Here is a 24,242-nt window from a genome sequence, read left to right on the forward strand (position 1 = left end):
AGGTGAAACCCATTTTGCAGCAGTCATTGAATGAATTTACCAGCTATTCCAACTTCTCTTTCGAATATATGGCATTTAAACTAATCTAATATGTCGATCGCCATTAAGTTCGTCTTCTTTTAATCTCATATACATCCACTAGTCCACCCTTAGTATCTAAATAAACCAAATGCCGCCTAAATTACTTTACTCTTTTGAGTTCACCCAATATTAATTGAGTCGACAATTAATAGTAAGTTATGAATAAACATTACGATAGTGCCTTTTATGTTCTGCGTCTTTCTATTTTGATGCATAGTTAAAGTAAAATAAATATTCCTTACTCCAGTTATCCAATTGAACAATTTTTGTTTAATTCACTTCTTAATATCAATGTTTCTACCTAGCGGTCGCATTGTCATATTGTATCTTATAAAATACTAGCTTTATTGTAGCTTAGAGTACAAAAAATTTTTTTGAATATAGATTTCATGACTTATTTATTGATGTTTACGCATGATCGAGATACGTAAAAACACTCTTTTCCGCATAGTCCCACATTGGGCCTACTGTTTTTGAATTTTCAAATGAGGATTGATTTATAGTAAGTACAATTACAATATTTTATACTAAATATACAAAAATCATGAATATTGAGCGATAGGTTATTTTTAAGCTGTTTTCGTATAAGCTTTATAATAAGCTAACATACGTTGTTTAAAAAATAAAAAAAGATTTTAAAATACAATAATTTGCGTAGAGAGATCAAAACGAGATATTCTCAATTATTCAGATGTTCCATTTCGACTTGTAAAGTTTTCGGTACATAAATTCCAACCGAGTGATCGCAAACAGAAATAACTATTACTTTAGTATTTCACACATTAATTCAGAAGTAGGTTGAATCTTCATGAAATGTTAATATTGTACGAAGGAAAGATGTAATTATAACTATATCAAAGCAGATAACGTTGATGATATTTCAGAACTTTGTGGGAACCCATTTATTAGTAACATACACTTAATCAATTGTAGATAGCGATTTCGATTGCCTTAAGACAAGGTGATAGTCAAAAGAATAAAATCAGTCATAATCAGATAGCTATCATTCAAAAACATAACTGCCCAACAAGCTATATATCAGCTATAATACAACTTCTCTACAAGATATATGTTATTTGCAATCGCTGAATCATGATCAGACATTTTTGTTCAACTCAAGCTCGCAGAAATGTATGCTTGCTTGTGTGTATATATATATATATATATATATATATATATATATATATGAAATTGGAAAAGCTGAACATGCTCTGACGCCTCTTGGAAAATCTACGACGAACGCGAAAGTAACAAAACTCGCTCGGATCAATACAGACACAACAAATCCGACTTGTCAAGAAGTCATGCATACATTCTCACGACGAGAAGCATCAAAAAAGGTAAGAAAAAAAAAGCTGCAGTACTTGGGCGAATAGATGCAAAGCTCGCGAGCATCATACAACAATGCGAGGCTGGCATACGCATAGGCGCGTGCAAGTGCGCATGACCTCGGTTCTTTTTTCGCTAGGAAAAAGCATTTTCAAAAGAAGTGTCGCGTATCAGTTGTCGGTCGGTTTTTCGCTAATATATATACACATCAGCGCGCGCAGCTCTCCGAAACTCCGGCCTCCATTAGCGTTGCCAATGAGTATGTATGTGTACTCACTACTCGCGTGCGCGCCCTAGAAATAAACCAAGTAGAGTCCATACACATGTAAATTATGCACTATATGTACATATTCATACAAATATAGGCCAATAACCTTTTGCTCCGCGTGTATGCGTCTATGTGTAAATATATATATAAGCTATATGCTTAACGCATGCGATACACGAGCAAGATAAAAACCATGAGAGACGCTTTACGACCAGGGATATTTGCAATGCCCTGCTTACTTTTACTCTGCCTAGACATTATTTTGCGACCCGGGAAATTTAAAATCCGAATTACTTTTGACCAATAGATATCGATGACACCAAACGAGGTTAAATCAAGGGCTTATTTTGGCAAGTTTTGTCCCAGAAAAAATTCATTTGATACCATCAATGCTCAATCAATTAAGTTAGCAGGTCGTAAATTAATATCTAAGCAGTGCACATATATTTAAATCTCACTTCCACGCATATAAGATACGCGAGCTTTTCCGCACCAATTTTAAATGCCATTCGGATATTTTGACATTTCATTTTCAATTTCATTTATTTCCAATAGTAACCTGAAGTCTAATCATTTGTATTTTCCATTTCAAGAATAGAGTTTAATTGTAATCAATTCCTCATCACTGAACAGTAAATAAGTACTCTATCGATTTTATTAAATATATATATATATATATTTTTTTTTTACTCCAAGTTTATTTACAATCTGTCTCTTAGATTGGAACAATAAGTAAATGTGATTACTATTATGATAAGTTAATATTCAGCATAAATATTCAGCAGAATACTCCATTGCGTATTCTATATTTATTTTTAGCTTGTATGTACATGAGATGGATTTTGCTTTATTTATATTTTTATCAATTTGTGTTTCTTAAGTCTAGTGGAAGTGATCGTTGTCTTAAACAGTTTGCCAATGAGTTTATTTGGGTGATAATTAAGTGTGTGTGTCTCTCTACGCACGCACACACACACACACACACAGATAAAACACGTTAAACATTTGGTACTTACGGTAACTCTCTATAATCTACATATTTAAGGCTCAATTTTTTTTCCGCTATATTTATTACAAAATAATCAATAGTTGCAACTAACATTTTGTTGTACACTCTGAAAAAAATTAGTTTTTAAGTGTGAAGTTAAGATTCAAAACTATTTTAAAAGTATTTTGCAATAATTATTAAGATTAATTCTGAGTTATGAAAAATTACTATTTATTAAAAGAATAAAATATATTCTATCTTCTTAATTTTTAGCATATACAATATGTACAATTTAATTATGTTCAGTACAATAATACATACAGTATCAAAACTTAAAAATCGGTAACACGACCTTTTCGTTCCCAATCGCCATAACGTGTTGGTTCAGGTCCTTTAGGTCCATCTTGTTCTCCGGTTTTTGGATTGATATTATCAGGGAAAGGCTCTAAAGGTTCCTTTTCCTGATAAGGATGCATTCCTTCTTCAAGCTCCTCTAATTTTTCTAATTTTTAAAAGATATCGAAAAGTAAAAAATTAATAAGACTTATTAAGTACTATCAAAATTAATAAAAATAATTATAAGCTCACATACCTAAAGGAGCTTTAGCCCTCAAGTGTTTTGTACTAGACATTTGCTCTACCATTTTATCTTTTTTTATTCCGGTTGCTCCTGTTAATCATATACATATGAAACAAACAATTTTATTATTTAAACGTATAGAAATAAATTCAGCTTACCCAAAGGACGTGTTTCTTGAAGTTTTTTTCTGAATTCTTTTAGTCGTTCACTTTCTTTCTTATTTTCCTGTTCTGTTGAAGAATGTTGTCTAATGCTTCCTATAAATTTAGCAGTGACAATAACAATCATAGTAAAAATTATTTATCACAGTAGCTTGTGTTATCGATAAATATTTCGAGTATGGAATACATTTTGAAATTTATTTCATAATTTCATTCCACCAATAATGTACGTAACATATTATTTGGAGAAAATTTGTCGCGCTTTCTCATTAATGATTTGTCTAACAGAAAAACAATTGATGTTTGAAATGAATATGATTAGTATATGCTCTTGTCTTATAGATTATAACTAGTCAAGTTCGGAGTATTTCATGGAGTCGTTTCTACAAAAAAAAAACCTATAAACCAAGCATGTTTTTTCCAGCTGTCGTTTCTATTTACATGATGCAATATTTTTTTATCTTATGAAAAAGAGAAGCTGACATAATGAAGCCAGTTTATTCGTGATATGATTGGCTAAAAGATAGTCGTCTGATCAATTGTGCGTTGTGTGTGTGTGTGTGTGTGTGTGTGTGTGTGTGTGTGTGTGTGTGTGTGTGTGTGTGTGTGTGTGTGTGTACGCTCATAAAAGATTACTGCAAATTTTTTTAAAAGTGTTTCAACATAGTTGACGTAAATTTAATATGAATTCATTGATTTAATCATACCAATTTTAAAATAAAAACCGACTGATACTTTGACAGAGAAATAATTGAACTTTGTTCTATGCGACAGTTTAGCTTTAAATAAGCAAAGTAATAATAAAATATATAAATCGATAGATTATTACAATAAAATATTGTACAATGTCTTTGGCTTTATTTAATTTTTTTTAAATGCATTAATTACAACCGTAAATGTCTACCGAAGTTATCGCGAAGGAAATTATATAGAGAACTATATTATTTTTAGAACTTATAACCTTTTCTTATCGTGTTTTTCAAACTTTTTAATGATGACTTTTCAATACAGGACTAGGAGTGATAAAAACTTAAAACTTCCGTGATAACATTTTAAAATCATGAGTATTAACGTAACTGTATATTTATTTACCAATAAATAGTATCGTCAGCTATATCTCATACTAAATCGAGGGAATATTTAATGCATATACACGTTTCGAATTTTCTATTTCGCTAATAAGTTTTAACCTATTATTAGTGCATTAAAATAAATGCCAACAAAAGACAAAATGATAAAAGCGTAAAATATCATTATAATTACATTTAAACGGGAGTGCTGGAAAAGAATTTTATCTTTTAAATTTTCTTCTCTATGACTGCGCGAAATCCTCCGAAATTGACTACGCGTAATTTAGACATTATTACTGATCAATGGTATTCTTTTCGAGCGCTAACCATAACTATCTTTTTTAAGCCAAATCGATAAATCATTCCAGGAAAGCTGGGACAAACGTTTTCCATTCAGTATTCCATTAAAGATTAGTTGGAAAAAGGCATTCATGAAATATTCTGACATACTTGCGCATGAATTATTGAAATTTTTGTAAATTGAATTTTGAACAATCCTCAGCATGTTTAATCACTACCAAATTATTTTTATTTTTATGAATTTTCTTTTGTTAAACGTGTGATCCTAAAACAAAGATTGAGGTTAGATGACAGAATTTACGAATTTTATATTTACATGTTTGAAAGTAAGTCCAATTTACCTTAGATGGTACTATACTTATAATTTATAATTATTAGCGTCGTATTAAACTACTATATATCATTATTTATTGCCATAAATTTCATGTAATTAGATACAGCAGCAGACTACAACAAAGTGCAAGAAATCGCAATAAATTTGATATAAACCAGCGCTACTGTCTAAGCGTGCGGGCGTAATAAGAATCATCTTTTGAAATCCTTATAATCATTTCAATTGTTTATTCAATAAAAATAAATGAAAAAATTCCTATAACCTCAAAAATTGCATAATTCTTATTGAAGTAAATGTATAAAATACACCTTATTCTTCAAAATGTTCAGATTACATCAAGAATTGTTAATAACTCCTAACTTGATCAGAAAATTTACGATCCGTAATACATTAATACATTCAATATTTTCTAAATTTTATGTTTTAAACCATTTTTAGATCTACCTAGAAATGTGGAAAGTCCTGTCTACGTAAAGCAAAAAAGCGAATCCGAAAGAATGAAAAGATTTCAAGAAAAAATGAAGCTCGAAAAGATATCAAGTAAGAATGAATAAATCTTTTTAATATCTAGTATAAAATCTGATCAACACTTAACGTTTTAGGAGTGCAACCAGGAATGCGTTTCGTAGATTTAGTATTAGTTGACACTAATCCAAATGATGGCGAGCTTATATCAAACAGCGAAAGAAATCCAACAAAATATGGAGATTGGCAGCATAATGGTCGAGTGACTGATTTTTGACTGGTGAATATGAAATAATACAACACATTTTATAATCTTAATAAAAATGTATTTCTGAAAAGTATTAAATGAAATTGTCTGTATTATCAATAACACATATGCTTTCATTTACGCCATGTACATTATTCTCAGTACTTTCAATCGAATATACATTTTTTCTCGCAAAGAAAGTGATTGAAGCCCAGTTGGTAAAACATCGTTTTACTCTGAGATTCATACAAGATTACTACTCATAGTAAACTGTAAACAAATCCACGACAACCATATTAAGTAATATAATAACTTAAAATTCATTCATAAGAATATATAGTAATGTATATCAAAACAAATGTTTTCATCATACATTGACACGCACTGCATCGCTTTATGTATATTCACAAGATGAGAAAAATGAATGTACTTTACATGTATACAACAATCAAATATACATTTCTCATATTTAATGAACAGAATCTTTAGATAATTTTTCTACTGTTTGAAACGAAATGACGGATGAAAATGAAACTTTATTTTATAATAAATTTATCGACTAATTCTTTCAAGCCAAATAGTTTTAAAACTCCGAAATTAATCACGTCAGTCTTTCGTTGCTGTTTAATCTAAAGAGTCTATAGAAAATTTAAAAACGCCAAGCTGCGATAATGAGAAATCGTAGCTGAAAAACTAAAAGAAAAACTAGTAATTCAAGAACTACAAAGTCTTATTAATGGCTAGAACGTCACGCATCATCATATTTCTCAAGGTCCATAAGGCATTTACTACATTTCCGTGATTGCCTACTCCATTTCCGAGCCATTCTTCAGGTAATTTTGTAACCTCCGGAATTTGTGTGTTCTCAGATGTGGCATTTAACTGTTTATCCCAATTCGATATGTAACGGTTGTCAGACGTTAATCCTTCAATGTACCTATGAAAACATATGACATTAACATATTTTACATTATAAATAATATATCATGATGTGTAAACTTGAAATAATTTTCTTTTACCTTAAGTAAGCGTCTGAATGTAACACTCGACTAGGGCAGGGAGGTACCGCAATAAATAATGGCTCGGGTTGTTTAGAAGCTGGAATATTATTCGTTTGTGTAGCCGCTGCTATCGTTTCTTTTAAAAAAGTTGTATTGGAAATTTATTACGTTATTGAAACGCAGCACTACATATATAAAAAAATACAAACCAGTTTCCATTGGAACTGAATTTGAAGATCCCTTCATAGCAACAAAATTCCTGCTTCTTTCAGATGGTGGAATTATCCGTCCATTTGATTTAAGTATATGTACCTCCTTTACATGCCGAGCAAGTCTTTGCACACTTGGAAATGGAGGCACAGATTTTTTTAATCGACCACAGCCTCGCCATTGACACTGATATTCCATATCTGAGTAATTTTTTCATTTAATGATCAATAACTGAGAAGAAGTAGCTTACAGTAAATGTAATGTGAATAAATTTACCATTTGCATTTGCAAAATAATTTTGGACATGTCCTGATTGTTCTGCTACACTGTGTTCAATGCAATCTGCCATATCTTCAAACTGATAATCACAATTCTCCCAACAACACTCATATACTACGTCTTGTGATGAACCTGACCCTCTAATCTGTCCACCTTCTTCATTCAGCTTATTTGCTCGTTCTTCCCACATTGTTTTTTCTAAGGGTGGTAACTTCCGCCACTAAAATGGAAAATATTATTGTATGAAAATGAAACTACAATGAATAAGTGAACCAGTACATTGAAAATTTTAAGATATAGCGTCGTCAATAGTAACTCAAGAAATTTTCAATATTTCTTAAGATTTTTATACATTTTTTTATAAAAGTACTATATATCGATGTAAAATGCTTCAGCTATAATTTAATATATTTAGAAAATTAAGAAGAATAATAATCACCTCATTACCAACCAGCCTGCTTATTTCTCCAAAAGTCGAATCTGGATTATTTTGCGTGACGGTTGTTCTCATTTTACTTGAGTACAAAATATAACCCGTAACTAATTTCTTACCCGGTGTTTTCTAAAATCAGGTAAACAAATGCACATTATTTCATCTTTACTTCGCTGATTTCGATAACCATAAACAATTGTCAAAATTAAGCGCTAAAGTATATTCCATAATGGTGCAATTTTAACTATGAATTAAATGTTCATTATGCTGGCATATTTCTGCAAAAACAGAACCAAACAAGATAACGAAGGAGATGATAATGTATGAATGAACCAAAAAAACCAATGATCGATGAATATTAGGCAGCATTAATAGATTAAAGTGAGAGAGGAGAAAAAAAATAAAAATAAAATATAAAATAAAAGGCGTAATGAAAAATGACGAGGGTAGGGCCTACCTTCTTGGACGAGACGGGGGTTTGAATGTTGGAGAGCACCGGTTGAGCTTCGGCGGAGCCGACCGACGGTGGAGCATCCAAGCTGTCCTCACACACTCCAAAGCCCATTCCCATGCCCAGACCGTCGGACTCCAGCTTTGGATAGTACGGCGATGCGTCCTATTATACCATTTATGCTTCGTTACGATATCGCTTTGGACTACTCGATTCGAATCAAGCATACGCGCACGATTTTTTAATGTAATCTTTTCTAAATTTATCGAAAATCGATAAGAAAAAATACGTTCCTCTCCTCGATTTAATTTGTTACCCTATTTGTTGGTATTCAACATTATGACGAACGCGAATATTTAAAATGTCGTAAATTTTATTGGTAAAAGTCTGAATAAATTATAAAACGTAAAAGCAAGAACATTTTATTTCTTGGTAACTTTGCACATTGTGTAAATTTATATAATAGATAAATATGTAAATAAAAAGTTAATAATCTAACCGAATATTATAATTTCTTGAAAACAAAACAAAATATTCTTGCCTTAACTTCCCGAATTCTAAATATTCCGCGTAGTTCGAAAAAATATTTTGAAATCCTCAGTTTGCTTAAATTAGAACGTAGAGGTGAGCTTTCTTGGAATATTATTATCATACATTTTCTCATATTTATGATAAACCCAACAGGTGCTCTGAATATTTTTATTCCATTGCAAATGTAAGGATGATAACTTTAAAAAAACAATAAACTTGGAATGAAGTAAAACAAACGAAACCAACAAAACGTGAATATGCCGGCATAGGAGACGATTCATGCAGAATTCAAACTAGTATAGTCGGTTTACATGTTATGATTTTCATGATTAATACATACTTATTTACATGATCCTACAAAACTTATATGATTTGATTCTAAAGATGCACAAACGACCATAATAGTTAGAATATTAACGTGATGTTAAACATGCATTAGCAATTTGTTAGTTATATGTTACACAAATGTTACGCTATCTTTTAATTACCATTTCATACTGACTCGACGACGATCCAGCAGACTTACTCTGATTTTGTATTTGATTTGCGTCACTAGGCACCTATAATAAACATCAACATATAATAATCTTACATAGAGCTAAATAAAATTGACGTATCAAAAAATGAATTAAACATAATTTGAATAAATATTATACACTTCTCACCTTGGTAGGATTAATTGGCTTGCGGAAGAAATATATTTCATCTTCTGTTACTTGATTAGAATGAACATACTTTTTCAAACCTTCCACGCCAAGCTTTCTAAGAATATTCTTGTTTTCATCAAACATAGATTCACAAATAAAGATGTCATCTTCAGGTATTTCTGTTGGTCGGCCTATTATGATTCAAAAAAAGAAATACAGTACGTAGCAAATACATTGATATGAATGCTTGATCTTACTGCAAGTGTATTCTCCATAATCTAGAACGGCGCATTTTCCGACTATCGCAACAATGGGATGCGTAGCCTCAACGGTTGATAATAACAGTTCTTGTTTATAAAATAATTTTGTTGGCGCATGTGTAATTTCTGTTGGAGCCAATAAAAATGGCCCTTTAAAGTAACACTTATCACTACAAATACGAGAAATGTAATGAAAGAAATTTTTAGAATTGTAAAAAGTTTAAAAGTTAACAATTACTTACTCTTTGGTGGACCATATAGAATCAACTTGAGCTATTTGTTGTTTGCCTCCATCGGTTGCTGTATAAACAAAATCACCTAATTTTACATGTCCTATGCAAGTATTGTATTGCTCATAATATGTATTTTCAGTATCATCAGTATTGAATAAAACAACATTCTAAAAACAAAATTAAATTGTTATATTAAGTTTAAATATAATTTTTTGTTTCTGTTTTTATAAATGACAAAATTTTAACTTACTGGTCTTTCTTTTTCGATAGATTTTTCATTTTCCTCCAACTCAGCAATTTCCTCTTTGTGTTTCTCTAGCCTTTCTTTATAAACAGAAATAACACGTTTTGGTTCCAACTGTTTATCTCTTGGAATCAACTTTAGATGATCTGGATCAAAGTTCCAAACTTTAATTTTTTTAAAAGCTCGAGCTTTTGTTGAATATCTTGATTCGCACACATATACATCTTTTTCAGGAAAGCCTTCTGGTATCATACGAAAATAATCCTTTACACTTAATACGCAACACCGCCCTGCAACTTTTGACAATGGCACGGCAACGTGAGCATCGCTTTTGAAAAGCTCTTTATCCAGGAATTTCCTAGAAGCTACGTGATAAGTTTCACTTGGACGATAGAATAAATTTCCATAAAGCATTTGTTGTCCTTCTGGATTTGTCCAAAGCCTTTCAATGAGTACAACGCTATTTTCCATGCCACGTTCTGTTGGTTCTATATATGCAAAATCGCCAGCTCTGTATATTTCTTGATTGAAGCTCATTGAACCTCCATTATCACTACTAGATACACTATTACTGGTATCTCCTTCCTGAAAGTTCTGGTAGAAAAATTAAATATGTTATATAAATTATGTAATATAATTCAAAACATTAATTGCTCATCTAGTGAGGCATAATTTTTACAAACCTTATCATTAGCATCACAACTTTCATCTTCATTTGATGTTATAAGCTCTTGTTGAACTTTTGTTTTTTTTAATTCCTCCACTTGATTAGCTAAATCATGAACTGTGTAATTTAAAGCAGGAGAATGAAGCAAATCACCATTTCTTGTAACTTCATCTCTTGTACGAATAAAGAAAGCTTGAAGTTCTACACTGTCTTCAAATACTTGAGAATCAGTACGTGATAATTTTCTTGCTCTCTCTAAGCAACTAAAAACATCTTCTTGAAAATGATCAAGCCTTTTATAAACTCCTTTATCTAAGCGTCGTTTAATCAAATCCAGTGACAGTCCTCGAACCCTAATCAAAAGATTTTCATACATAATTAATTCACAGAATCTGAAAATTGGCTAAAGCTATAGATTACAACATAAATAATTATTTAAAAGAAAAGGTTTTATTAACGAAAATTGTATTACTATGTTGTTCGAAAAGCTTACAAGCTTAAAAATCTTTTTTTTAACAGAACTACTTACTTCTTTCCATCAATAATATCATGTTCAGGTAATTCAGCCATAGAATCAGAATAACAACGTCCTTCCTCATCTTGGTGATTGTACAGAGCAGTAAATACTGTTGCCAATATTTCTTGAACTGCAGATGGAACATCAGGTATACTTTCATCATCTTCACTCAACTGTAATTTTGTTTGAAGAACTAGCCTTTGCAGAGTTAATGCATCCTAGAAAAAGACATAGTATTTTAATATTTATTGAAACTTGTTATCTTTCAATAAAATCAGCTGAATAGGGGTAAAAATGACTGCAATATAGTTATATTTTTATAGGCTATACGACTAATAAAGATTCATTAAGTATATTAATGCTAATAAACGCGTGAATGCCTGCCTCATTTTTTTTGCACTTTTTCCTCGAACGCTGATCTATATCTCGATCTCGCATAAGTCGGATCGAGCACGGTTTGATAGGTTCTTTCATTATAGGAGAACCAATTTCATCGACGCAAACCATTTCCGCATCTGAACAGAACATTTTTACTAAATGCTACGGCCTTGAGTATATAATCCAGTGGACAGTGTTTGAGAGTTCCAATAATTTGACTAATTTTGCATTTTAAACTTGATAACAATGAACAAGTATTAGCACAACCCTATATAGCCTTTTTTTTCAACAGTATGGAATAAATTAAAACATTTTAAAACAATCAACACGAGATAAAACAACGCAAGTACAGTCTAAAACTACCTCAAACAAGCATCTTGTGAAAACGAACTAAACGACGTAACCTTAAAATGAAGGATCATAACAGAGAAGCCATTTTATTAGACAAGCGGGACATTTAAATTATATAGTCATATCTAAACTATAATATTTATATCGATTAAAAAATTTGAAAATAACTTAAAATAACAAAATCTAATAAAATTTTTTTTACAATTTAAATGATTTTCAATAAACTGTAAATTTCAATGGTATGAAATATAGGTATAAAATATATGAGATGAACTTTACTATTCGTATCTCAAATTATTAATTAACGTAAAAAAAAAACATTTTAGATATAATAATAATAATTTAAACATTTTAGATATAATACTTAAAAAAATATATTTCATAGAAAATAAATTAACAAATTTTTAGAGCTAATCAAACGACTTTAACAAATCAAACTAGTAATTAAAGTTTAAGGCAATAATTGGTTAATTTCAAGGTTTAATTACCAGTAGTTTCAAAGTTAGAAATAATTTGATTAATTATTATGTGAAAATAAAAAATTACCGTCCTAAAAGTAGTGCTTTTGTATTGTCATTTCCATTTTAAGTATTGAAATACTTCAATTTCACATTTTTATACTAATTGTTTATATAGAGTAAAACTAGGTGAAAGTATAATGAAAATAGATACGCGTGTATCTGAAATTTAAATAGAAAAAAATATAGGCTGTTTCAAAACGTTATTCAAATAGCTTCTACAACAGTGCATTTCATAATCTGAATTTGGAATATACACAAAATATACATATTAATATATTGGAAATAATCTCTAGTTCAGAGATTGTTCTCATATGCATATCTAAGAAAATAAAGAGTTCATTATTAAGTATTTTAGTTCGTGAATTCAGCCCTTTTCCGAAAAAATAATACTTTTGTTCAATCGCATAGTTTAAACAAATTATAAACTAACGGTTTTGAATCTGAACTAATTTTTTTTATAGATTACTTGACTTATTTAAAAAAAAATAACGGACGGAATATATTGCTACATTAGTATACATTATAGCAATTACAGTATGTAATCTAACAAAATCAACTTAACAGAATCTGAATGAAATCAAAAAACTTCTCGTGTAGATTAACGTTTATTATTCATATTCTGTAATTGATCTTTTTAATGTATAATAATAGTCTGGTTCGTTCCATATTCTACACGATTTTATTAAACGCAAATTTGGAAATTTTGTTTATTTAACACAAAGTTTGTCTATTGTATACGAAACTTAAAATAGTGTTCTTGAAAAATTAAATCTTATATTATATCTTTCTACAGAAAAATTAACAAATAATTAATTGGCGCAAAATATTCTACACGTTAGAATAGTACACTTGATCATTTCTGTGATAATGAACAGAATTTCAATCATACAATTCTGAAGAAACATTTTATGTAGAATATTTTGGGCCAATTATTTTCCAATTGAATATTTTGTAGAACATTTATAGCTTAAATAATATCTTCTTTTCTAATAAATACTACTTTGTTTTCTATTAAAAATTAAAACACAACACAAATAAATAAAATTAAAAAATTCGTACAGAATCAAATCGTGTAAACGCAGTATCTATACGAAACGAACCCAAGCATCATAATGTGTTAATTAGTAATTTAATTTTTTCCAAAAATTTTTTTCAAAGTTTAAAATGAATTATACAAACCTTGTAAATTTGTGAGTCTGGTTCATTATACTTGCAGGCATTGTCAAACATAAGAAGTAAATCTGATACTAAATCGTCAAGAGTATCATAACCGTTATTTTTCAAAATAGAAGCTATCTTTTCCATATGTATAGGATTTTTAATAACTTCATAGTAATCAGGATATTCTTTAACGCTTGGTAATTTCATAAATATTGAAGATAACTGTCTTCCTTTGGCATCATGGTAATCCTTAATGGTATCGTACATAGTCCGCATTTTTTGTAAATGCAAAGGCACAACTTTTCTGGGTCGCCTATAATTGTACAAATTGATAAAATCTTTATTTTAACAAATTCATAGCAAATAAAAAGAACTCAAAGTCAAATTACTAAATATCATACCCAACATGACGAGTTGGCGTTGAACCTGTTGATTTAGATTTAACATCTTGAAGAGGACCGAGTTCTTTAACCTTATCCATCAACACTTTTTCCAAAATTTTTGCATCTTCATAAATCATGGAGCCATTTTCATTATACTGACGACAATTTCTAAACATGAGCTACAACATATGGTGATGGAAAAACGTTATCATAACACATAATGACCACAACTAATATTAGATTGAAAATGTAAAATATTGATGTATTTTGTGTACATAAAAATTTGCCGTTTATCATTATTCAAAACTAAATTAATTTTAATTTGATAAATTGGCAAAAAAATACTTTAAAACTAATATAAAATGAATCGTTATTAGAAGTACTTAGACAGAATAATTAGATATTTCAATATATTTATAATTTCAAATAATTATATATTTAAAATTACTTACTTTGAAGTCTTGAATTAATTCGCCTTCATTACGATACTTTTCTGCTTTAATATTTGCCTCAATTGTTAACATATCAATTGGTTCGGTTATGACTTGATAATAATCAGGATATGTTTTTTTAGAAGGCTTCTCCATGAACAATAATATAGGCTGTCGCCCATCATCAGTCTAAAAATTAAATTATATCTTTGAAACAACTTTCATTGATTTATAGAAATGAAACCTAATAATCAAGTTTTGATTTTCTATTTAGTTAATGGACAATAAAAAAAGTTACAATGAATAATAATATTAAATACTTACCACATATTCCACAACACACTTTACAAGTTTGTGTAATCGTTTTTTTAGAGGTATATTATCTTTGTACTTTCCCCGTGTTAAAAGATTTGAAGCTCTTTTTACAAGCTTGGGATGCGAGTTGACATCATTTTCTTCTTCAGATTCGGATTCCTAGATAAAAAACTTTCAGTAAACACACAAATGTACTAATTAATTTATAATGTAAATATAATTATAGAGTACCTGATCAAATTCCAATAATTCTTGTACTTTTTCTTGCATAACTTTTTGTAACTTTACTGCAAACTAAAAATAATCGTTCTTACTCAAATAAAATCTACAAAATATTTTATTATTTATGTAAATATGGATATTACCTTGTACAATCTTGATGTATGAATATTATATTTCTTAGCATTTTCAAAAACAATATTCATATCTCCAGCAACTTCACTAACTGTACCATAATCTCCTCTCTGCAATTTGAAAATACAAATATTAAATAAGCCTACATATATTATAAAAAACCTCATAAAACTGAAAATAGTTCACCTTAATTTTTTTTCGGATTTGCAGTAAGCTAATTGGATTTTTAATCATCTTATAATAATCAGGATATAATTGTCTTGAAGGCAAAGTCCAGAAAAATTCACTCATTCGCAGACCTGTAAGAAAATGTTTTTCTTTTAATAGATCTAGATTAATAAACATGTGTAAAATAAGGATTGTTAAATAAATCTTGAAAATGTTTAAAAAATCATAAACCCACAAACATTTTCCGAAAACTTATTCATCAAACAATAATGAATTTATCTCCAAATATTAAAAATATAATTAACATATTCCAATTAAAATAATTTTTAGCTATTTATTTCATTGTTATTACTAATCATTATCGAACACTCATTTTGATAATACATTTTATTATCAAAAATTTATAGTTGATAATGTATATTATTTGCACTGTTATAGTCTTAATTAGATGCAAATTAATTTTTCAACATAAGTATATAATTTATTTGCAGATTGCCCAACAAAAAATTGATCAATGTACTATCAAGTATGCTATTATCTAATTAATAAATTACCTGAACTATTAGGTGCTGTCCTGATTGTTTGAAAGAGTTGCCATTGAGGATTATCACTCTCTTCTGTATCTAAAGGATCTTCTTCTTCGTCATCACTTTCTTCATCTTCATCTCGTAATGCTGCAGATGATGCTACTAATGCATGTGCTGACCGATTACCTCTTTTACTTCTTGTAGATAATGCAGCAGACATTGACTTTGACAATGATGCACTGATGTCTGAAGACTGTTTTTTAGCTGCTATAGTAATTATTTTTTTCAATAACTTAGCATCTTTATATATCCATGAACCTGGTTCATTGAAATGACATGCATTGCGACACATCAACAATAAATCTCTTTCCATCTCTGATATATTATTGTATGCACTATCAAGAATTTTGTTAGCAATTGTTTTAAGATCAATAGGTTGATCTATAACTTCATAGTATTCAGGATAGAGCTGTAAGCAAATTTATTTTAAACTAACTAGAATTACTTAATAAACTTAACCTTAAAATATAGTTAAAATTATTTAAAAATATTTGATTATATTTCGAAATACAAATTTGTGTAGCAGAGTACCCACGTAGAAATTTTATATAACTTTGTGAATAATAATTAAACCAAACAATGAAAACATTAACAAAATATAAACAACTCACTTTCTTTGAAGGTTTCAGTAAAAATGGAGCATGGAGTTGCCTACTACTGTCTGCAGGATCTGTTGCAGTCATAACTACACCAAATAAATCCTCATAAGCTTGTGTGTCATCATCAGGATTAGTTGAGCTTTCAGAAGTGTCTTCTGTGTCATCTTGCCTTGTAATCCTTTTATTCTATTCAGATTCATAATTATAAGATACATTATGTATCTTTTAGTACAAATTTTTAGTACAAATTTAGGTTGATAGTATTGAAAGTTACCTTTAAGCTCATTCTGCCTCTAATAGGTTCATCTTCATAGTCATCCAATATCCTATTTTTTGTACTCACGCATAGATCCCACAATTCAGTGGCATCTTTATATTCTGGAGAACTACGCTATAAATTGAAATTGCAAATTTAAGATAAATGCCAACTTTTATTCTTTAAAAGTATTGTTTACTGGAAGATAAAAAATATAATTTATACAACACTTTTGAATAATCATTTCAACTAACCATGTAGAATGCTTTTGTATTATTAACCATCAACTGTATATCAGCTGCCAATTCATCCATATCTCGATATTCATCTGTTTTTAATTTTTGTTGAACTTTTAGAAGATCTATAGGATTTGAAACTACATCATAGTAACCAGGTTCTTGTCTTCTCTTTGGGACACGTATAAAAGCATCACACAATAAGGAACCATCTTCCTTTTTGTGATTTCTGATCGAATCATACAATTGATAACATAAATCACTCTGCAATAGAAAAATTATAAGATTTTCAATACAACTAAACAAAATTATAAAAACAAAGTTACAAAATTGTACAATAATTTATAAAATCAAATAAATAGTTAAATGTTGAAGTACTTCTTCAAAAATATATTACATTAGAACTACCAGTTGTGCGAATTTCACTCATAATTTAATTTCATATTGTAAAAAGTACAGAATTATAGTTTCATTCAAAGCAAAGTTTAGAGCATTCCAAGAAAAAAATATTTTAATATATTTTCACTCACTGGATCCAATTTTTTCCTTCTTTTGGATGGTTCTGGTATTATATCATCAGGGTCATCCTCAGTGCCCCGACTAGCCACAGAAGAGGTCCTTCTTCGTTTATTCATATTTTATAACCTGCAAGTATAATAACCCAACTGTCAGTGTAAGTATAAACACTCGGCTGATAATGAACGTAAAAACAATCAACTGAAAAATAGATACAGTTTTAGCGGCAGCCGCTATCCCGGTAAAGATGCTGCAACACGGGCAGCGTGTACAAACAAAATGTTTTCTGAGGAAAAGCGTGCCCGATAGAGAAGTGTCGTGAAGGACGTAAGAACACAAGCAACGATCCTTTCGAAATTATCGCGTTTTCACAGTCACGTCTGTGGGTCAGGGCGATACTTCGGAGAAAAGCCAGCCAGCAAAATAACATCGCGGCTGCCGCGCCATCATAAAATGCTGCCTGCACGCACTCTCACTAACACCATTTTACGCATACTGCCTATAAAAACGCACGATAGATGCACATGTGTGTGAGCTGTAGAAGTGCCAGTGCCAGATGCCTTCGTTTCTTGCTTGTATATATATATATGTGTGTGTGTGTGTATATACAAATGCACACACTGAATATACTGTGTATTGGTGTATACATACCACGGTAACGGACAACACGTCGAATGTCGAGCACTGCTACTCTGCTTTTCTCTCAGTTTCGGGATAACACGATTTGATAATCATTTTCTGTTAAAATATACTTTAAAATAGTTATGACATATGATGTATTACTTGCACTAAGGCAATAAAATTTAAATATATTTTAAAAATTGTAAGGAAGCCTATTAAATTTAAATAGTGGTTCGTAAATTACTAGGTGTAACCACAATCAAGTCGAATTATACATCTTGCACAAAAACAAATGCAAGAAAAATGCCATCGCTCATTAATTTCATAACAATTGCCTTTTTCTTTTGGCGTGCGTGTGATTTGCGTTGATATCACGTGTGAATACTATTAGTAGGTAGCAGTGGTGTTGAGTGGTGCCAAGTTTAGTCGAGAAAGAGCCACTGCTCTATCACTGCGCTATTGCGTGAATAATATATTAGCAATTAAACGTCCATCGGGACTAACTTTAACAATGATTTTGGTATGTTTTTCTTTTATTTACTATTTGTTATGAAACGCACAATTCGTGGACGCCATATAGCTTTCGTTAGGCTTTGAGTTCTGCGCGTGCACCAGTTCATTCAGTTTCGACGCCATGTTGCATCATGTTTTGTGGTATATCGCGCCCTAAAATGTGACGTCAGGATTCCTCACTTCGACGTTACCGAACCATCAGACACAGATAAAGGAAGTTAGAGAGAAATTGCAAGGAATAACTTCGAAAATATTATAGAAAAACTGCGAATGATTAACAACGATAGAAAAATCCATTAACAAATTCACGCAATTATGTTTTCATTAAAAAAACAATTTCTAATATCAAATACCTCAAATTCGGTGTTCTCGAAACTACGTAAGCGCTGTAATAGGTAGATGTTAAAAAAAATGTTTTCACTCGTTAGTAAGAAAACCGCGCAATTTTTCTGTGCTTTCGGTTTTTCGATCAGATTCTCTAATTATAATTAAATAATTATTTTCTTTTTGCGTTTTCTTGGCTAGCATAGTAAAATATGCGAGCAGATCCGCGCATGTGTCACTACATTCGCTACTCCACAACTATATTCGAACACCAGATGTGCACGAAGGCGTAAAAATGTATTCGTAAAATTAATAGAAAATTCCGCATATGGTTTCTTCAAACCATGCACAAATCTTTGGTAAGATAACATTCACTTTGTTTTTTTACCTCAGGATTCTTCCAACATCTGATATCCGATGGCTCTTACATATAGAAAGTCCCTGATCGTTTAAATTTGAATTGTTTAATTTCAGATTTTTACGAATAATCTAAATGTTCTAAAAATCTTTATTAAAGAATAACAATTTACAATAGTTTTTTAGGATAGTTATAATATACATGTATGTGACTTTTTTAATAAGTTTTAGTGAAATACATACTTATTTTTATGTCTTATAGAATACTTACGTTTTTCTAATGGTGTCAATAAGTGTGACATTGATTGACATTAAGTGCACCATGTGTTTGTATAGTGTGGCAAACATCGTCACATAAATAAAATAAGGACGAAGTAGCTCAACCCCCATCCATTGATCATGCATTATGTTTTTTGCTGTTTTTACAGAAATAAACGTGTGTAATCGTTAGCAAAAATCACGTACAGTTTTTCTGTACTATCAATTTCGTAATTATATATAAATACTTAAATAAGTTTTTTATCAGCGTGTATTGTTAAAGTCTAGATCTATGTTACCGATTGATCTTTCAAACGCGCTATGTATGTATTGTTATAATGAGAAATAATATTTATTCTTTAACGGATGGTTATAATTAACATTTGATTAGATAGAAAAATGGCTAACGATTCAACGCATTCATTTCTATAAAAACTGTATTAAAAAGTTACGTAGATTTAATTTCTATTGTTCTGGGAATGTTCAACTCTTGCAACTTTTTCAAGAACAAAATTAAATTGCGCGAAATTGTTAATGAGTTTTGTTATCCTTTGCCAATCACGCACAGTTTATCTATAATTTTTTAGATTGATTTTCGTTAATTTCCAGCTAAGTTCCTTCACCCTATAAGGGAGTGTCCACATGGAGTTCCTCTTCCTTCCCTTACCCCAGCCTGCAAAGTGTAATGGATAGTGAAAAAAAAATACCATTCGAAATATCTCTAATTGAACCCTCTAAAAATGCTCATTATTTTAATTGAACCCCTTCAGTTGTCCCAAAAAAAATTAAAAACCATGATAATTTTTTCGTTTTTTGCAACTGTGATATCTTTCGTAATACTTAATATTTTTGCAAAAAAATAAGGCAAAAAAATTGAACCCATGCTCGTTTTAATTAAATAAAAATTAATTTTAATTAATAATTAATTTTAATTAATTTTAATTAATAATTAATTTTAATTAATAATTAATTTTAATTAATAATTAATTTTAATTAATAATTAATTTTAATTAATAATTAATTTTAATTAATAATTAATTTTAATTAATTAATTTTAGTTTAAATAGATGGGTTATTGGGTTATTTGGAAAGAACATACAATAAAATTAGATTGTTATTTTTGACATATATATTAATAATTTTGAAAAAGTAAGAGGGGTGCAATTAAAACGAGCAAGGGTTCAATTTTTTTGCCTTGTTTCTTTGCAAAAATATTAAGTATTACTAAAGATATCTCAGTTACAAAAAACGGAAAAATTATCATAGTTTTTAATTTTTTTTGGGACAACTGAAGGGGTTCAATTAAAATAATGAGCATTTTTGGAGGGTTCAATTAGAGATATTTCGAATGGTATTTTTTGTTCACTGTCGATTACTCTTTGCTGGCTGGGGTAAGGGGGGTGAAGTCTCAATTTGACCTACGTTAGTATATAACTATGTATATAGTTTTGCCTGTTAGTAAGAGTTACGTTGAAACATGCACGTACACTTGTTGTTCTACAATCCGTTTTATAAATTTTTGTTAAAAACGTTTGTCTGATTATAACGAAACAGAAGATAGATTTCTTGTCAAACAGTTGAATTATAATTTTTATTATTACATAATTTGGAAAAATTTGAAAAATTACTTTTTTTTACTTTACATAGATATTTAATAGTACAATAGTGTTAGCTAGTAATGTACTAATTTTTTTAATACTCCAATATCAAAATAACTTGTTTCAATTTGTAAAAACAATATTCTGCAAAGAGTAAAAAAATCTTTTGATTTTTGAATATTAAAGCAATAGCTAAATAAAGATATCATTTAAAATTTATTTAAATTTTATTTTTAGTTAAACATGTTGATGCCAAAAGCATTTTTTCACTGCTGGAAAACAGCTCTGAGTAGAAGATTCATTAGTCAATCTACTAGAAATTTTGAGTCAAAAATTTCAGACACTAGTAAAGTTTCATCATCAGGAGCAACTTCCTCATCTTCAAATACAAATGGATCAGCTTCTATCATTGGTAATGTGAAGCAAGTTGCAAAATAAATTTAATGATTATTAAGTTTTTTTATTTATTAGATAATTTTTATTTGTTAGGTTCAAGAATGATGGCACCATCAGCTTTTGATAAATGGATACTAGTTTGGATGAAAAAATATCCAAAAGGACAAGTTCCTGATAGAATCAAGTAAATAAATTGTATTGTCATAATACTTAAGATGAAAAGTTTTAATATTCTTTTTATATTTCCTCAGCAATTAAAAAGCCAATCTATGATCTACATACTATCAGTTCAAAAAATGAATTTTGTAGTATGTAAATCTACTTTATTTTATATTATTACTCTAAAACTAATATTGAAACTTTCATTTGAACTTTTATTAAGAAGAACTTTTTAATAATATATGTTGTTTCTGAATTTAGGGAAGAAGTTATATATCAAACAAAAAGCAGAGCTCGTATAAAAATAGCAAATTATATGATAGCTATATCTGTCATAATGTGCATTGGAGCAGCTATCAGTGGTCGAAAAGCTAGAAAAGACGGAGATAGTCTTCATCAAAGAAATATTGATTGGCATAAGAAAGTGAATGAGGAGCATACAAATCAACTTGCTACTAAATCCTAAATTTTATTAAAATCAATATGTAATTGATTGATAAATAAACTTAATATTTAAGATAATATGTATTATCTTATTATATCTCAAAAATTGAAGAATTAGATTATTTTGTTTCAATCAATTTTTTTTAATAAATCAAATCTATGTACATACATACAGCACCGATTATCTTGATTATTTGAAAAAAATATGATGCATTCAAATCAGCTATATTCCATATAGATATAATTAAGTTATATTTACAACAGAATTTGTTTGAAAATAAAAATTGTATTGGTAATATTTATCATAATTTAATCCGAAAAATGTATTACATATCCAGCAAAGATTGAGAAATGCACAGATCTTTTAAAAAAGAATATATCTTTTGTTTTAAATTCATGATAGATATTACCTACATAATTTTTAACATATTTAGTTTCTTAAATTTGTTGTCTACTATTTGCCACTGGATTATTGGTACAGTTCTTTTGTACATTACTTAATATGTTTTGAACATCAAAAATCAAATTTTATGATTCATTTTCTGGTTTATAAAAGCCTCTGCACCTTTCATAATAAACTTGAGTTGTTCTTTTTTTAATAACCTCTTCAACATTCAATTCTGATTGAAGGAGGCGTAAAGTACTTTGCTCTTTTCTTAAATTTTTTATCAAAGTCGGATCTTCTTTCCCAGAATCTCTTAGTTCTTTCAATTCTTTCACTCTGTCACGAACAGAATATAAACACTTTTTAATGGCAATTTCTCTTTGAGAATGACCAGTTTGTATTTGCTGGAATAAATCTTTACACTTATGTTTTGGATCAATTTGACCCTTGAATGATTCTGTAGGTATTGTAGTGTTAAGTAGATAGATAATTTTGTCATCTATTAGCCTCATTTTTTGCAAAGCATCCTGTAAATTTGAACATATTATAAATCGTACAAATAATTTAATTCTTTTCGATGAGATCATATAATACTCATATTTTTCATTCATAAATAAAAGAATACACAACATAACAAAATACATATCTAGTTATGCATATATATTTTTTTACCGGTTCGCTAAAAGTGAGGTTATAAATTGTTCAAACATTAAAAGTAATGTGAAAATTAGTTTTCTAAAAATAATTAATAGAATATCCCCATAATTAGAAAAATTATTATGCTTCAATTAGTTGCATTAATTTTTTTATGGTGTAGTACCTGAAATTCTAAAAAGTCCCCGCACTCCATAGTCGATGTTGACGCCATTTCTCATAAAAATCTATCCCCGAAATCCGAATCCCGATCTTACATATTAGAAGATCTTAGATCCAAAGTGATAAAACAGAATAGATGACACCGTTTAAATAGATATTTGTTTTAAGCAATCTATTTTTGTGGTAAATGAAATCATTTAAACAAATATAGAAATGTGAATTCATTGTCGATATGAATTTTAAAATAGAATGTGCGAGAGGCGTGAATAATGACATACGTAATTATGAAAAGTTTGTTCATCAGTTTTATATTTATATCGATATGTAATACAATAGTTTCGCGCGTATTTATGACGTAAATGTAATTCTTGTGATAATAAATCAAGATTGTACATAAATATGTTTAATTAATTTATTTCCTGAAAATATTAAAATAGAGTTTTATAATTATATTTTGCTCGCGATAAAAGTTATCTGCTGGCATGAATAATAACTAAAAAGTAAAATGCGTAAGTTGTTTATATTACCACAGCTCACACGATCATCAATAAAGTTATGCTCACTTATAGATAAGAAAAGTGAACCAAAATCATGAGTTTCAATAACTAATATTTTTATGAATTATAAAGATACGTATTATGATCTTTCAAGAATTTCAAATACCCCGCATGGTTACTTGGACGAATTGTACGCCTTCGAACGTAAACAGTTAGGACTTAATTATTTTTACTAATGCTATCATTTATCGCAAATGTACTATAGATAATTTGAAACTGTAACACAATAATGCAAAACACAACTTAGTAATTGTCAATTTCC

At 29.4% G+C, this 24,242-nt stretch overlaps 5 protein-coding genes across 13 annotated transcripts; 2 read left to right on the top strand and 3 right to left on the bottom strand.

The window, feature by feature from the left end:
* The first annotated feature begins 1,633 nt into the window (after window positions 1-1,633).
* Window positions 1,634-5,862, top strand: LOC131664758 (succinate dehydrogenase assembly factor 4, mitochondrial-like). Of its 2 annotated transcripts, none has more exons than XM_058936095.1 (3): window positions 1,634-1,669; window positions 5,550-5,651; window positions 5,714-5,862. In XM_058936095.1, exons 1-3 carry the CDS (start codon window positions 1,666-1,668, stop codon window positions 5,851-5,853), a joined length of 246 nt encoding a protein of 81 aa, XP_058792078.1. In that variant the 5' UTR covers window positions 1,634-1,665; the 3' UTR covers window positions 5,854-5,862. The 2 variants fall into 2 exon arrangements, with proteins under 2 accessions (XP_058792078.1, XP_058792077.1); XM_058936094.1 differs by lacking the exon at window positions 1,634-1,669 and adding an exon at window positions 5,001-5,103.
* On the bottom strand, window positions 2,493-5,294 carry LOC131664756 (succinate dehydrogenase assembly factor 4, mitochondrial-like). Of its 2 annotated transcripts, XM_058936093.1 has the most exons (6): window positions 5,119-5,294; window positions 4,928-5,042; window positions 3,405-3,503; window positions 3,259-3,336; window positions 2,988-3,168; window positions 2,493-2,793 (listed from the first exon to the last, which is right to left on the bottom strand). In XM_058936093.1, exons 2-5 carry the CDS (start codon window positions 4,980-4,982, stop codon window positions 2,999-3,001), a joined length of 402 nt encoding a protein of 133 aa, XP_058792076.1. In that variant the 5' UTR covers window positions 4,983-5,042; window positions 5,119-5,294; the 3' UTR covers window positions 2,493-2,793; window positions 2,988-2,998. The 2 variants fall into 2 exon arrangements, with proteins under 2 accessions (XP_058792076.1, XP_058792075.1); XM_058936092.1 differs by lacking the exon at window positions 2,493-2,793 and having other exon boundaries at window positions 2,856-3,168; window positions 5,119-5,284.
* Window positions 5,863-6,538: 676 nt separating the features above from the next.
* LOC131664755 (protein polybromo-1) lies at window positions 6,539-18,038 on the bottom strand. Of its 4 annotated transcripts, none has more exons than XM_058936090.1 (26): window positions 17,769-18,038; window positions 17,567-17,681; window positions 17,055-17,300; window positions 16,819-16,935; window positions 16,557-16,730; window positions 15,913-16,354; window positions 15,377-15,489; window positions 15,202-15,300; window positions 15,068-15,130; window positions 14,846-14,995; window positions 14,543-14,710; window positions 14,109-14,269; window positions 13,726-14,020; window positions 11,309-11,514; window positions 10,796-11,132; window positions 10,119-10,706; window positions 9,878-10,035; window positions 9,633-9,805; window positions 9,394-9,566; window positions 9,217-9,288; window positions 8,204-8,362; window positions 7,753-7,875; window positions 7,311-7,533; window positions 7,034-7,234; window positions 6,843-6,921; window positions 6,539-6,760 (listed from the first exon to the last, which is right to left on the bottom strand). In XM_058936090.1, the coding sequence occupies exons 2-26, from the start codon at window positions 17,669-17,671 to the stop codon at window positions 6,544-6,546; spliced, it is 4,842 nt and encodes a 1,613-aa protein (XP_058792073.1). In that variant the 5' UTR covers window positions 17,672-17,681; window positions 17,769-18,038; the 3' UTR covers window positions 6,539-6,543. The 4 variants fall into 4 exon arrangements, with proteins under 4 accessions (XP_058792073.1, XP_058792072.1, XP_058792071.1 ...); XM_058936089.1 differs by having other exon boundaries at window positions 6,843-6,960; window positions 10,119-10,697; window positions 17,769-18,037; XM_058936088.1 differs by having other exon boundaries at window positions 6,843-6,960; window positions 17,769-18,037.
* Window positions 18,039-18,227: 189 nt separating this feature from the next.
* LOC131664741 (UPF0389 protein CG9231) lies at window positions 18,228-22,382 on the top strand. 4 transcript variants are annotated; one of them, XM_058936067.1, is made up of 4 exons: window positions 18,228-18,693; window positions 21,461-21,635; window positions 21,713-21,803; window positions 22,040-22,382. In XM_058936067.1, the coding sequence occupies exons 1-4, from the start codon at window positions 18,685-18,687 to the stop codon at window positions 22,242-22,244; spliced, it is 480 nt and encodes a 159-aa protein (XP_058792050.1). In that variant the 5' UTR covers window positions 18,228-18,684; the 3' UTR covers window positions 22,245-22,382. The 4 variants fall into 4 exon arrangements, with proteins under 4 accessions (XP_058792050.1, XP_058792052.1, XP_058792053.1 ...); XM_058936069.1 differs by lacking the exon at window positions 18,228-18,693 and adding an exon at window positions 21,064-21,201; XM_058936070.1 differs by lacking the exon at window positions 18,228-18,693 and adding an exon at window positions 21,111-21,155.
* Window positions 22,383-22,395: 13 nt separating this feature from the next.
* LOC131664743 (protein MIX23) lies at window positions 22,396-23,776 on the bottom strand. Its single transcript, XM_058936071.1, has 2 exons — window positions 23,428-23,776; window positions 22,396-23,134 (listed from the first exon to the last, which is right to left on the bottom strand). The coding sequence occupies exons 1-2, from the start codon at window positions 23,473-23,475 to the stop codon at window positions 22,751-22,753; spliced, it is 432 nt and encodes a 143-aa protein (XP_058792054.1). The 5' UTR covers window positions 23,476-23,776; the 3' UTR covers window positions 22,396-22,750.
* Between the last annotated feature and the right edge of the window lie 466 nt (window positions 23,777-24,242).

The sequence above is a fragment of the Phymastichus coffea genome, unplaced genomic scaffold (assembly GCF_024137745.1).
Source record: "Phymastichus coffea isolate CEN01 unplaced genomic scaffold, Cenicafe_Pcof_1.1 PCOF00045, whole genome shotgun sequence".
NCBI classification, from domain to species: domain Eukaryota; kingdom Metazoa; phylum Arthropoda; class Insecta; order Hymenoptera; family Eulophidae; genus Phymastichus; species Phymastichus coffea.

What these genes read in the sequence shown, in the direction of transcription:
- LOC131664756 (XM_058936093.1), bottom strand. Translation starts at nt 4,982, where the DNA reads ATGCTGAGGATTGTTCAAAATTCAATTTACAAAAATTTCAATAATTCA. An exon ending in TTTCAATAATTCATGCGCAA is followed by an intron (nt 3,504 to 4,927) that starts GTATGTCAGAAT and finishes CTAAATTTATAG; the next exon opens with GAAGCATTAGACAACATTCT. An exon ending in TCAAGAAACACGTCCTTTGG is followed by an intron (nt 3,337 to 3,404) that starts GTAAGCTGAATT and finishes TATGATTAACAG; the next exon opens with GAGCAACCGGAATAAAAAAA.
- LOC131664758 (XM_058936094.1), top strand. An exon ending in GAAGCTCGAAAAGATATCAA is followed by an intron (nt 5,652 to 5,713) that starts GTAAGAATGAAT and finishes TTAACGTTTTAG; the next exon opens with GAGTGCAACCAGGAATGCGT.
- LOC131664755 (XM_058936088.1), bottom strand. Translation starts at nt 17,671, where the DNA reads ATGAATAAACGAAGAAGGACCTCTTCTGTGGCTAGTCGGGGCACTGAG. An exon ending in GATATTATTGATGGAAAGAA is followed by an intron (nt 11,133 to 11,308) that starts GTAAGTAGTTCT and finishes TCTTTTGATTAG; the next exon opens with GGTTCGAGGACTGTCACTGG. An exon ending in TTATGGAGAATACACTTGCA is followed by an intron (nt 9,567 to 9,632) that starts GTAAGATCAAGC and finishes GAATCATAATAG; the next exon opens with GCCGACCAACAGAAATACCT.
- LOC131664741 (XM_058936067.1), top strand. An exon ending in TGGATCAGCTTCTATCATTG is followed by an intron (nt 21,636 to 21,712) that starts GTAATGTGAAGC and finishes TTTATTTGTTAG; the next exon opens with GTTCAAGAATGATGGCACCA. An exon ending in CAAGTTCCTGATAGAATCAA is followed by an intron (nt 21,804 to 22,039) that starts GTAAATAAATTG and finishes TTCTGAATTTAG; the next exon opens with GGAAGAAGTTATATATCAAA.
- LOC131664743 (XM_058936071.1), bottom strand. Translation starts at nt 23,475, where the DNA reads ATGGCGTCAACATCGACTATGGAGTGCGGGGACTTTTTAGAATTTCAG. An exon ending in GGGACTTTTTAGAATTTCAG is followed by an intron (nt 23,135 to 23,427) that starts GTACTACACCAT and finishes TCAAATTTACAG; the next exon opens with GATGCTTTGCAAAAAATGAG.